General features: G+C 39.7%; 1 protein-coding gene across 3 annotated transcripts in view; it reads right to left on the reverse strand.

Moving 5' to 3' along the window:
• ARID5B (AT-rich interaction domain 5B) overlaps positions 1-14,458 on the reverse strand; it is a 113,954-nt gene that overhangs the window by 15,216 nt on the left and 84,280 nt on the right. For all 3 annotated transcript variants that reach the window (XM_030951570.1, XM_030951569.1, XM_030951572.1), the window contains 3 exons: positions 13,545-13,749; positions 11,153-11,205; positions 4,183-4,280 (listed from right to left, as the gene is read on the reverse strand). In XM_030951570.1, coding sequence (XP_030807430.1) covers positions 4,183-4,280; positions 11,153-11,205; positions 13,545-13,749 — 356 coding nt within the window. The remainder of the gene's footprint in view (positions 1-4,182; positions 4,281-11,152; positions 11,206-13,544; positions 13,750-14,458) is intronic.

Genomic DNA, 14,458 nt, shown 5'->3' on the forward strand with positions numbered 1-14,458 from the left:
TGTGTGTTTGTGCACAGCCCATGCATGGGACTTGCTCTGGAGGAAACCAAGATGAATCACAGCCAGACTTGGAGACAGAAAAAGGTCCCAACAGGTAATTACAGTATTTCTGTTTTGTTCAATGTATTTTATTGGGAACTTTTTATACCTTGCCAACAAGCAGGCTGGGTTTTTTGGTTTGGTTCTTTTCTGGGGGGTAAGGGGGGAGCAGTGGTGTAGTGTTTACAAAAAATCCCTGACAACAACGTCATCAGCACTGCAGAAACACAGCCTACTGCTCATGCCAGAAAGTCAAAGCTGCTGATCATGTGTTTTGTGTAAAAGCGGAAAGAAACCTCAAACCCTGCATGTGAAAACCACATCTGCATTATTAGGGGAAGACAGCATGGGGCAGAGTGCTTCGCAGAAAAGGAGCCGTTTCTGAGGGTTTCTTGATAAGCGAGAGAGAGATGCAGGGTACTGACAAGGGCTGAGAGAGGTTCAAGGGAACGCTGTAGGCTGCATCAACTCACACCAACCACACACCTCTGCCTTTCTGTGATCGTGAAAGATCATTAGAGGAACACTAATGAAGACAGTAACGACCAAAATAACAACACCTTATAAGCTCTGTACGGTCCAAGTCGTGCACAGAGCAACAGTCCCATGATGGGAAAACATTAATGCTTTTTATATTGGTAATCATCTGTAACATGAGCAATTAAGTACAGTACTAATGGACTATAGCCAAGAGCCTGGTACTAATATTAAAAACTGACAGAGATGAATAGGTTTGGAAGGAAAACTAGGCTGACAAAGACATTTTTATGAAGTGCTTGGGCCTATTTGGAATAACCCAATCAGAGGCAGGTCTAGACCAGCCATGCCTACAGTGACAATAACGTATTCATTGGCATTATATGATGCCTGCTATGCTTTAAATAAAAACACTCATTGCTTCTACTCAGAAACCTGCACTTTCATTATTATACTCATTAATAAAACAGAAGTTGTCTAACTAATATATAATATAACACTTACTGAAACACTGGCAGCCTTGCCTTATTTTAAAATGAAAACAGTTTCTGGAAACAGGAACTGTATTAATGATAAATGAATTAGCTGAAAATGCACACAAAACCTTTCCTTCCCTTTTACCAGAGAAACAAAGAAAACACCACCCCAACTGAAGCACTGTACCTACCTATAGTACACCAGCAGCTACCACCACAAACCCTGCTCCAAACAGCAGGGTGCAGAGCAACACATTCCCCAAAACCTTTAAAACTGGTTTTGTTCCAGCTTTTGCCATCCACTGTACCATGAAACTGCAGCCACATGGTAGCTTTGCAGAGGTTATAAACACCTTTACAGAAAGCAGTATTTCTTCATTGGATTTGGTAGACAGAGAATTTTGCCCTCTCCAGTGCTTGTATTTTGTGTTTGGGTTTGGTTGGCTGGTTGGTTGTTGTTAATGGTTTTTTTTTTTTTTCCTCTCTCTTTTCAGCCTTTGAAATTGTGTGTGAAACTCCACCTTGCAAAGGGAAACAGGAGAGGGCAGGAAGGAGGGATGGCAATATCTGAACTGGGACATATGTACCATTCCACTCCTCAGCATCCCAAGGATGTCACTGAAAGGTGGCTGCCACCTGAACAGCCTTGATATGCTAAAGCTGATGCAAACAGCCAGTAGCTCCTCCTGGGAGAGAGCTGGTTAACACAACATGGATGCCCTTGAGATCCAGTTGTAGAGATGAATGGCAAGGCTAAGTCAAACAGCAGCAGGGCCAGTGAAGTCAGGGCACTGCCTGTTCTGCCTCCAGTAAGCAAGGAAGGGCCAGTGGGATTCAGAAAGGAAAAATCAGGAGATTTACTCAGCATTTGCTTTCCAGATAATTAAATTTCCAGTTTAGCTGTACAGTTTCAAGTTCGAAAATGTATGTATGTCCTCAATCATGAGCCTGTGTATTCCTGCACTACAGTTCTAGTTTTAGATTAAATGCCATCTGAGCACTTTGCCTATAAATGAGCATTACATTTACAGGTGCTGTAGTTAGAATTACCAGCTGAAACAAACCATGACAATTTCATTTACTTTTTTTCAAGTCTGAGGCTTCATACAACTTTCCTGTAGGGGAAAAAGAGCATCTAACACTAGAAAAGTAGAGACTGGATGAGCTACTGAGGTTTTTTATATACATGTTTTGGTTTTTCAGAACAGATTTAGTGAAGAACATTTTAGGTAAGCTCAGGGCTAACCTGAAAGTTCTGAAAGATTTTTTGCTCTAAATGCCATCTTTTGATAGCCTGCCAGGGATGTGGAAAATTAGGTGCTGCCTCATATCAGACTTCATACAGAACTACATGATAGACTGGCATCCATGAACTCAGATTTGAGTTCTTCAGTGTATTAAGACCAATCTAACCATAAACTAGAAGACACTTTCCTCAGACCAGGTCAAGTCAAGCAGAACTGCTTTTGGATAGCCTGGAAAGGCTTTTCAATTTGGAAGGCATCAGGACTGTTCAGGTTTTCCAGACAGCACAATGGGTTTTGTGGCACTTCAGAGCACACCCAAATAACTGCTGAGTCAGTCACACACAAGTCTTTATGCATGGGAGTGCAATGCAAAGCTTTTACATATAAAAAACACCCAAACCACTAGCATTGAACATTGTCAGGAAAGCAGAAGAGAAAGGGGTTCATGGAGTATTTGTGAATGGCTCATTTAGTTTTCCACAACTACAAGAGATGCGCTCTCTCAGTGACTCCAGGGTTTCAGCAAGGCTCCCTCTGCAACCCAAACCCACAGAGACCTAATGCTCCTGTGTGCCCGGGTCTCTTCTGTCAAATAACATCCCCCACAGAACATCTGGCAAGGGAAAAGCCGCACTGCCAGTTGGAAACCCATCTGCTGGCTTGGGTGCAAGAGGAAGCTCTGAGACTCTCAGGACTATAATGATGGGGGTGGAAGAGCTGAATACCCACAATCTGATGAGTCAATAAAACAATCTATAAGATTTGTCTGCAACATGAAGGCAGGGAAAAGCCCCATCTGACACGCACAGCAGCTCACTCACTTCACTCTGCTGCTTGGCTCAATCTCCAGAAAGCTTCTAACAATTATAATGGCAATCATTACATGCAACTCCTCTGTGCACCCAAGCCCTTCTGCTGGAGATGTCCCCTGTAAATGAGCGTGATCAAATACCCCACCCTCCATGAGGATGGCAGTATGTCTCTTTGAGAGGCTGACACATCAGGCACTAAGATAAGGAGAGAAAGTGCCCACTGAACACAGCTCTGCTGTGCCACCTTCTGCACCGGCAAGTACAATCTCTGCCTGAGCCCAGCAAAGTGACTTGTTTATGCCCAGGAACAAGAGACTGAATTTTACTTATCTGAGCTGAAAATTGCTGAGTTTTATTCACATTTGCTTGTCTAAGGAAAAAAAAAAAAAAACAAAAAACCAAAAAAAACCAAAAAAAAAAAACCAAAAAAAAAAAAGGAAGAAAAAAAAAGATAAAAGAAAAAAGAAAATAAAAAGCCCCAACAGTTGTTCCTAAAAACCAAATCAAAACAACATTCCAGCTCCAGTATTTTATTCAATGTGTTCTGGCTTCACAAGCCCTGGAAGTTATTATCTACATGGGGAGAATAAGAATTCAACAGTTCTGACCAGCAACAATGGCTGCAGAGAAAGAGTGTTTGGCAGCAGCTCACAGGCAGGGAGGAGGGAAGGGATGCCATGAAGAAGAGGAATGCAACGCTCGGCATGACCTACAACACTAACGGCACCCTGCACTATGGGCTGCCCCATTGTTTTGATCAAAACCACAATCTGCTTAATTGGTATTCCTAAAAAATGATAGAAGACAAGTGTTTTCATCAATTAGTTGCTGTTTCTTATTTTTCCTCGAGTATGTTTTCCTCAATTTTTCAGCTTCTTTAACTGGAAAGCTGTTGCAAAAATTAAGATCTATACCAAAGAAAAATCAGATGCTTTTTTAATTTACTTAGTCACTGGAGACAGACACTGGTTTAAATCACAATGGATTATCTGACTAAACTGTTGGGGAACTATTTACTAAATCTTTAAGATGACTCTCTCTCTTTTCCTCTAATTTCTTACAAAATGCTTTGAAGGCTTTCCAAATTAATTTTTTCATTATTAAACAAGCATTTCAGATTTGTTATCTTACCTTTCATAATGTCTGCGAGTACATGTAGCAGCACTTGTGCTTCCAGGGTTACCACCTAATTCATCATAAATATGTTTCCATTGTCGACGGGCTGTTATCTGTAAAAATGGCAATGGAAAATTTAATCTTGCATCTTTACAGATTCTACAGCATTTGACTTCACAACAACAAATGCACATATGACACTTTCAGAACAGCATGTACTACGAGCACTATAAAAGCCCCTACACAATATACAGAGTACACAGAGCTTTGGGTGTATTTTTGTTTTTGTAAGTTAACACTATGTCTATTTTCTTTCTCTCTAAAATGGAGTGATCTGATTCATTATCAAGTCATATGCAATACAGACTCACAAAAGAATCTCAATCAATACAGGGTCATTAACTATCAGAAGTTATGCAGACAAATCCCACAGTGAATTATGAAAATGAAGCTCAAACCATATTCAGCACAAATAATGATTACATAGTTATTTTAACTGAATTAGAGAAAATAAATCTGCTGCAAAACCCAAATCCACCACAGAATTCTGTAAATCTACAAAACCATAGTCCGTAACTATATATGTTACAAGCTGTTTATTTTTATCCATTTATATCTGTAAAATATACAGATCAAATAGTACTGAAATCTTAACGTACTCCAATGTTAATATTTGAGCTGTGTACTTTATTGGACCGTGCTGATGAAAATAAACATCTTGTAACATATTGAATTGCATACCATGGTTCTGGGTTTTTTTGTACAGAAATTAGGATTATACAGAATAACAGATGGAAGACCTGGCAAAAGGATTGTGTCTGAATACCACTTCATTATTTTATATATTCTGCTATATTTAAAACAGGAAGAGAAACAGGAATAGGACAAGCACAACAGATCACCCTTGTTTGCCTGCAGCTCATAAAGAAAGCCAGTAGAAAACTGGTGGGGGCAATTTGGGGAGAATTTTGTCATTTGCTGTGGAATGCCATGGATTTTAATATATTCAGCCCTGGAGGCTTCTTTGGAGTTACCCACAGAGCAGTCAATGGCGTTTACTGAGGAGCTAAAGGCAGCAATCAGAAGAGAACAAATATTACAACTTGCAATCTGAGGCCTGTAATTTTAATCTAAACAAGAGGAGATAGCTACCATCATTAAATATTACAGGGTAAGAGATATTTCTGTTTCACTCAATAGAAAGGGAAAATCCTTCCTTTGCAGAAATTATTGTCTAAAGTAAAAAACATGGTTGGAGTCTTATCACTTGATAACATTACAATTTCTCCAAATTTATTGTTTGCAGAGTTCTCCAAAAAACAGCAGTAGCTTTAACTCACTATTACCACCTGAGCATAGTTTGCACCTATACACACTTTGGGGAAAAAAAAAAAGGTGTTTTATCTCAAACATTATATAAAGCTAAATGAACTAACTTCATTCACTAATTTTATTTCCTGTCTTTTATAATAAACCCAAAGACTACCAGCACAAGGATTCAAGCAATTCAAGGATAAATTCCACACAAGTAAGTTATTTAAATACAAATCAAACACTTATCTGATGATAAGGTTCATACTAAGTCTGTTTTGTTTCAGTTCTTATGCTGTCTCTTCCCCAGGCTACCCACACTTATTATTACTACTAAGGTGCTTGAAGAACCAGAGTCCTAATGAGCCATAAAGAACATCACATCCTGAGAATATGAATGGATGCTCCTTATGCAACCCAAAAAGTCAAATGAGAGTTGGACCAGGTATCCTGTTGTGGAGGAATGCCTGGATGGGAAGCTACCTCTGGTCCTGCCTCCCACATTCCACCATTCCTCAGGACAGATAGGACAGAGGTGTGGCCAGCCAGCCCTTGCCTTCTTGGAGCTCCCAAAAAATCATAGATCCCTTGAGGACTGCTGCAAAAAAAACCCTCTGGCAGGATCACAGATGGGGGAATGAAGGTGCACAAAGCTGCTCTGGGGTCTGTGCTCTGGCCCTCTGACAAGCACAACCTGGCTGGGCTTGCAAGGCTGTCCAGGACCTGAAACCTTGGCCAACAGCACTGACACTGAGTAGAAACTTTAAATGAAACCAAGGATTAGTTAGCAGGAGACTACTGTAAGTCTCCCTTATAATCATCCTGATGTGACTAGGAAGCACAGTCTCCATTTTCAAAAGGAGAACTTTAGAGCCTTTGTCTCATTTACCATGAGCTGACTCAAGAGCTGATACTCAAGCTGGAACACTGGTAAACATAACTAAGGGGAAAAGTGAATCCCTTTGAAGTCCATGGATCATTTTTTGTGTCTCTTTCTTCTAAGCTGCTTAGAATAATAGTATTTTCACAAACATTTGCCCAGTTCTATCCAATTCTACATCTGCAATGGACCAGAGCTCCTTGGCAATTAACTGAGTTGTGCCCTCCCACAGAGGGAGTTTAAATTTGACATTCCCTGAAACGATTGTTATTCTAACAAAGCCTGGGGTTGAGTTTTCCCCTGCTCTGGAAAGTTTATTTTTTATGCTTAATAAACTTCAAAGGACTAAAGGAACTGATTAATTACATCCTTAAACAATCTGAACAAAATGCTTCACTGAGGAAAGTGCACTCTTGTCATGAAGGACCGCTCAAGCTGGATGTTCCTACTGACCATATGCAAACTGAGGGCCTTTCTCATACAAGTTCTTCCCAGTTCAAAATCCTTGTGCTGGGCCCATTGGAAGCCAGCACCTTTGAAAACCTCTGTGAAATCTTCCCCAACCAAGAGAAATCCAAATTAAGCAAAGAGACTGGCCTGTCTAAAGTGCAGATCTGATCTGGTTCCTATAAGCACAGTATTATGCAGTGACTGGTAGTCAAAAAACCCAAACATATAAAAGCAATGATCTTATCTATTAAAGCAGAAGACTGTTTACAAACATGCTTTCAATGGTGTCTTCTGCTTTGAGAAATCTTAAGGTCTTCTGCACTGCAATCCTACCTCCCAGCTCCCTTCCTCGTGAAAGGCTTCTTGCTTATTTCCTGCTGCAAACATAATGGGGGATTTTCTGGTCATGGTACATGATGTTCACAGCTATCTTCAGAGCTCTGGGAATTAGTTCTGTATGAAACAAACCCAGTTAGCTTTGCATTCCACTGATATACCAGTTTCATTGGGCCTGCCCAGACACAGGACTGATGTATGTGTCAATCACTAATTTTTAAAAATTAAAGCACTTCACTGTTGCTTCCAGGAGGCAGCAGCTAAATGGGATCCCACTGACCTTTGGCAAAATCTAAGCTATTACATACTGAAGGTTAATCTCCACCTAATTTTCTTTTTATCCTTTATCTTTCTAAGACATCTCCAGGTAGAGTCCATTCAGCAGCACAGCCTTCTGCAAACATCCCAAGGCACTCCTTTTATGTTGGCTCAGAAGGAAAAATGCTACTTCGTAATTTGCCAAGGACAACTCTTTAGGAAAGTCCTGGAAGCTTCCCATCTATGAACTTCTGCACCTTTTACTCACTTGACTTAGGGTGACTGAGGAAATTCTAGGCCACGGCTGCTAAATGCCACTGCAGCTGAGCCCCCTACAACATGGCATTGTCTCATATTTCATCCAGTGATTTGGGGACATTTTAAATCATTCATACTGTGAAGGTCTGCTATAGAGAGTGCTTTCCAATGCACTCTCCTATTATTAGTAACAAAGATGCTCATCTCACATATCTTTGTTTAAGAGAAATATGATTCCACCAACTACAAAGAGACAGCTTCATCTGTTAAAGTCTTAAACCAGTTTGTATGGATTGCTGTTTTTATTAAGCCTTGTTCAACAACAACTACAAGGGAGTGTGGTGTTACACAGTTATAGATGACAACTAACTAAGAATTAGTAATCAAATGGAGGAGAAATGACTCTCTTAAGTATTTGAAATGGAGAGCACTTAAATATGACACACATCATGACCTGACACTATTAGATATCCTGTATGTATATCCCATATACAAAGATAATGCTCTCTGTCAAGCCTCACTGGATCCATTCCCCCAGGGGGAAAGTCAGATGGCTAAGAAAGTTGTTCTCTGCATCTCAAATCCAATTCCTGTCTGTTCTCAGTCACTTTTAGATCCTTAACTGACAGGACTGGACTCAAAAATATCACAAAAATCTACTGTGAATCTGTGCAGAAGCTGAAAAACACCACAAATGATCCATGCTTGTTTCTCAATAATGTTTTTTAGACTGCATCAAAACACCTATACATGAACAAAGTGGACAAGGCAGTGGGTAAAATTAAAAATGGGCAGACTATAACTGTTCTGCCAAATAAAAGGATGTAAAGTTTGCAACTGGTCTAACTGGGAAGGTTTCTATGCTGCTTTAAAAATTGTCATCTGACTACTTTAATTTTCCATATGTCATTTTAAGCAATCTTTTATCTATTTCCTGTTCATAAAATGGCTGTCCCATGTTGAAGTCAAATACCTACTTTTAAATATATTTTTCTTTACAATACTTCCAAGAGAAAAGACCTATTTCTATCTCCATGCTCAAACCAGAAATTTGTGAAATTTTAAAACCAGTTAAAGATGATGAAGCCCTAGTAATGGTTTGCTCAAGTCAGATGGAAGGGGCCATAGAGATAAATGCATATTAAACAGGGCAGGTTTGACAAAGCCATCGCACTCCACAACTTCTCCTCATCAATAGATGGTGGCACCATGCATGAGAGCGCTGGACTCTGCTCAACATTGAATTAAAGCACTTGAAATTTCTGCATCTAAGCAGACCTGCCTAAGATCCTAGAACTGATAACTGAGGTCCATGTCACCCCTACCATCCATGACTTGTGAAAAATGAAACAAAACACAAAAGCTTCTCACCAGCATTTGCCATTATAAACTATATACAAATTAATGCAGTTGGCAAACTCAATGCATATCAACTGGCCATAAAATAATAAATCCCAGGGTGTGCACAGGTCAAAGTATTGCAACAGCTATCAATATGATACCCAGGGAATTTAAATCAAAGGCAGATCCATATCGAGGATGAGACTGTTAACAGAAGAGAATGAGGTCAGGAAACCTCATGCTCCATATACAACTTAAATTGCATCACAACAGTTCTCCCAACTTCAGCTTGCCTGCAAAGAGCACAGATGCCACTCACATCATAGAAACAGGACAGGCCCATCATTTCAGACACAGTCACTCTCCAATGAGATCTGGGCTCTCGGCTATGTCAGAGGTGTGAGCTGTGCTTGCCTTGCCATTTACTGAATAAGGAGCAATTGCTTAGTTTACTCTCTATGAAGAATAAGCACTGCTGGTACATTTTCATTCAAGGTGACAAATGCCCCTAAACAACAGAGAGCATCTGTCACTGAGAAAAGGAGTTTTGAGACAAGTGTGGACTGAAGCTACTCTGGCTGACATCCTCATGTATGTGATCCCTCCCCTCTGATCCTGTCACCTATCTCAAACCTGGCTCTGTGGCCTTGTGGTCACACATTCACAACCCTGTTCTTGTTCTCCCTCAGGTACAGAGCCTCACCTGCTCCAGCTTGTCTAAATCCATCCCTCTCCCTCTGGCACTAAAACTTAGGCCTCTCCAGCAAGCCACCACTTTGGCCTCCCTGCTTCTGTACTCAGTCCCCTCAAGCAAACCTGAAACATTGCCGTGAAAACTGCTCGCCTTCCTGAGCACTCTGAACACTCCACTCTCCCTTCAATCTCCCTCCTGGCCTTCCCTGGTGCTCTGGATCAAGTTCAAGATTTCAGCCCTCATTTTCGTTGCACTTTACAACTCGAGCAATTACTGCTCATAATTGCTGTAACGATCTATCTATGGTAGCTATTCATTCATACATACCCATGAGCACGCCTACACACACCCCTGTACATAAGCATGGTATGTGCTGATTAATGAAAGATAGAGCAACAGTAAAAGCCAAATCAAGCATATATTTTTTTAAAGAATGTTAGATTTCAAGTTTCACAAAATCCCAGGCACACCCATGCTAACCAGCCCAGGCTGCTGATGTACAGAGCAATGTGCTTTATTGCAAGGAAGGAAAACAGTGAGTTCTGCATTTTGGTTCAAATGACTTTCAGTTTCTTGAGAGCGCATTTCTTCTTGTCATTTCTCTACAGAACAGATATGTCCCAGATTACTTCATAAACAAAGCAAAAATAATTTCTTTCATCTAACTGTGGCAGGAACTGAACAACTTAATCTGATCATTGTGTGCGAAGAAAATATTTCCAGTGACGACATCTTCCTATGTCAATTGTTTTTTTATTACAGATGTCATCTCGATGTGCCATATTAATGCGGCTCTTTCTTCTCATTTCAAGATTTTAATCTGAGTTTGTTGCTCTAATATTTTATTGGTTCAAAATACATGCTGTAAAATCCGTGGCCATCAAATTTTCCTGTGAGCTAAAAATAAACCGCTCTCGTCAGATATGGTTAGCTGATAAAAAGTGTCAGAGACTTTTCTGAATTACTTTGATAACTTCCTGTTTATGTGGTACTGACCCTTGTCTAATAAAGATCTTTTACACTTGGAATAAGAGAAGATTCTGCAGCATACTATTCCTTAATGGACAATGCTGATTACTTTTGAAAGCCTTTAATACATTTCCCATATTAGACATGAACAGATGTCAGGGATGTTGCCAAGTGAAATTTCTTTTATGCAATCTTGGCTTGTTGTACAATAATAGCCCTTTCTCAACATGGGAAAAAATTACAGACCTAACTAATTTCCTTGACAGAGAAGAGTTACATATGTTTTCCACTTGGAGTTTTTACGACAAGTTTACAATTTTGCCAGATCTGGAACTAATTGGGACCATTTCCAAAAATGGCCCAATAAACCCACAATGAGTACAGCTAGTCTAAAATGCAGCAAATGATTGTTTGCTTTCACATTTTTTTTCCTAACAGGGAAAAGTTAGATTGCACAATTATTTCATTTAAGTTACTTAAACACTTACTGTTTCATATCCTCCCAGTTTTTGAGCAGCTTGAAACATAGTCCAAAGGTTAACTGTTAGAGGGACAATAAGTATTTAGATAAGCATTGCATTAGCCAACATATTTCAAAGAAATGTAAATTAAACAGTTTAAAAAAAAGAAAAATAGAGAAAAAAAAGCTCACAGTCCCTGAAAAAGCTCCTGCGAAACATGTTCCAAAGAGGTATTTACATAATCCGAAGAGTAAATATTAGCCCATACTATATATATTTTTAATTACATATAAGAGAACACACTTAGAGATTCCTTAACAGGACTGGAAAAATACACTGAGACAAAGGTAATAGGCTCATTTGACTTTGCTGATAAGAGACACGGTATAATGACTGTAGTATGTTTCCATAACTTTGATAATAAAAATTACTCACTGGGAAGAATGTTACTTTTAATTATTTGTTTAATACCGATTTCATTAGCAAGCAAGCAAGCCCCACACTGGCTCACAGAGCAGGCCTATTGATTAGACAATATCCAATATTTACTGCAGCTCAGATAATGGGCTCCATAATCAATGAACAATAAGCTGCATTCTAGCGGCCCTGCGTGAATGAACCCAGATGCAGCACGAATGAGCATTACTGGAATAATTGTGCCGTGGCTGGTTGTGCCTTGCCTGTGGCTGTGGGGTCAGAGCACAGAGGCAACTCAATTCAAAAGATGTGTTGGGAGAGAGTTGTTATTTCCTGCAGAACTTCTCTCCTTTCACTTGCTTTTCATCCTGGCCCCCTGCCCCATGGGGTCACTGCTTGCTGGTGTGTATTTTATTTAATTTAATTTTAATTTAAATTTTTATTTTAGTTAATTTAATTGTTAGAAGAAAAATCCATGTCAGTCCTATCAAACGTGTATGCACAATTCCACCAACAGTGATTCCCCACAGACACACTACAAATACTTGAGGTCAGCAGTAACGCTGCGGACCATGGAGAATGGGATCTCCTTCTCCATGGGGGGATGCTCTGCTGTACTGTATGTTCTGCCTCTTCCCAACAACCTATTTATATTGGCAATGTTTGCACAAGCGTTGCTGGACAAATACAGAGCCCCGTCCTGCAAACATTTCTGCTCTTCTCGGCGTACTTTTGGTATTTAAGTATTTGCCGGATCAGGCCCCTACTTCATAATGAATGTCAGGCAAGTTTCAATGTATTTCAGCTAAATGTTAGCAGCAGGCCCTACCCACAGTGGGCAACTCTAGAAATAATACTTTAGCTTGTCTTTTGAGCCCACCCTGTCTCCGTGCTTGATGGAATGCAGAATAATATGGGGGGGTTGGGGAAAAAAAAATTTCTTCAACACAAAATGTTCTGAAAGCCTCATTGAACCTTGTACAGCTTCAAAGCTATCAAGAGCTTTGCTCAGGCCTTGATTTAATCTGAATCAATGCATAATGCAACGAAGCTGTTCATAGTACATTAATTTTACTCCCATTTCAAGCAGCCAGTTTTCAGACAAACACTGTAATCATTCTGAGTTATATAAGTTTATAATGGCTGCTGGAGGCCTGTTGCAATCAGCGCCAATTGCTATTAGGTATGTAAATTGTTATGTAAAACATACAGGTTTGACATTCTTCATCAAAATAACACATGGTTTTAATCTAGGAGATAAATTAGAGTAAATAATATTTCAATCCATGGCGTTTTCCCTTTAAGGAAACAAAGTATCATTCAATCTATAGATAAGGACGAGAAATTCCCCCATTTACAGCTTTTGTTGGAAACTGTGAAAGATCTACATTGTGCTGCAATATTTATGCAAAATTCAGTTTCAACTGTATCTTCTCCACATACAATTAATTTACAGATTGTGGCACTACAAACTGTACATGCCAAAGCAATTCTCAACACTGCATTCTGTATTAAGCAGATACAGTCTGGTTTTATTCTCCAAAGTCAGTAATTTATTAAGTAGAAACACATTTTAGGACTTAAAAATATGATCCCTTTTGTGCCTTTCTTGACCACCTTTAAATGTCTTCCTTTAATATTTGTCCTTTCATAAAGAACATCTGGGCACAATAAAGATACGTCATATTATTAACTCAGAAGAAAGGCATTACAGACACTGCAGATTTACAAAACAGAAAACTAGAGAGTTTTCAACATGCCTATTTCTAGTCATAATCAGCGGATTTAAACCTATAAATATCCGGCAGCAACTACCCCAGAAGGAAGAGATGCAAATCTAGGCATAAAACAGTGAAATGCCTGGACTGGAAAATGTGTAGAGATAAACATGGTCCCTCCCCATCCATAAGGTTTTAAAATAGGCTTTGTGTGCAATTGCTTTCTTCAGAGAAGCCAAACCATTCTAAAATGTCAACAAGAAAGTGAGAAAAAGGATACTTACTCTGCTTAAAACCTAAATAGGGTATTCGTTCAATTGGTGTTTTCCTTTCTTTCATATATTTATAAAGAGCCACAAGGAAAGCCTGCTCATCAGCTCTGCATTCTTCACCTATGGCAATCTTTGATTTATCCTCACTTGAGCCTTTCTTACAGTTGCTGTTGTTACTCTTGGGTTTGGGCAAAGCTGACTTAGCCTCACATTTTACCTGGGAAAAGAAAAGATGTCATATCAGATCTGGGTAACCTTTAATTTTCACTTAAGGAATAAATACCCTCTCCTAGCAGAATGGATTGTTTAAAAAATGAAGGCCAAACCATGCGACTGTATTTGAGGGGAAACAAAGGAAGCTATTTATAGAGCAAAATGTCTTGTTCTGAATCTTAGTCACAACATTTTTAAACAGCCACATCTTTAAATCATTATAACTCACTGGTAATGCTCTCCAGATCTGCATTTTTATGACTATACATTGCTATGTCACAGCTTCTATCTCTCACATACACTTGCCATTAGCAAGTCTAATAATAACCCTTGTTCCAGGATTGACACTGAGCATTGTCAACTCCCGTAGACAGCCCTTGGAGCTGAGGGTGCTCAGCCCCTTCCAGGAATGCTCAGCAGCCAGCTCTGAAATGACACATTTTTCTCTCCTTTGGCCCACCAAAATAGTTGCAAACCATGGCAAGCTTTATCCAGGCAGAGCCCTCAGCACACAAGTGGAGGTTCTGCTGTAGCATGGACTCAAGTCAAGTGTATTTGAGTATCTGCTTAAACTTGAGCCCTAAGTATTTAGCAGAAGGGAGAGGCTGGTAGCTGGACACTTTCCTGGTAGACACTGGCATCCCCAATGCAGAGCTCCAGGTGTCCCACTGGACTGCCCAGCAGATGTGTGCCAGTCAAGACATCAATAAATT

This window comes from Camarhynchus parvulus, chromosome 6 (assembly GCF_901933205.1).
Source record: "Camarhynchus parvulus chromosome 6, STF_HiC, whole genome shotgun sequence".
Classification (NCBI taxonomy): domain Eukaryota; kingdom Metazoa; phylum Chordata; class Aves; order Passeriformes; family Thraupidae; genus Camarhynchus; species Camarhynchus parvulus.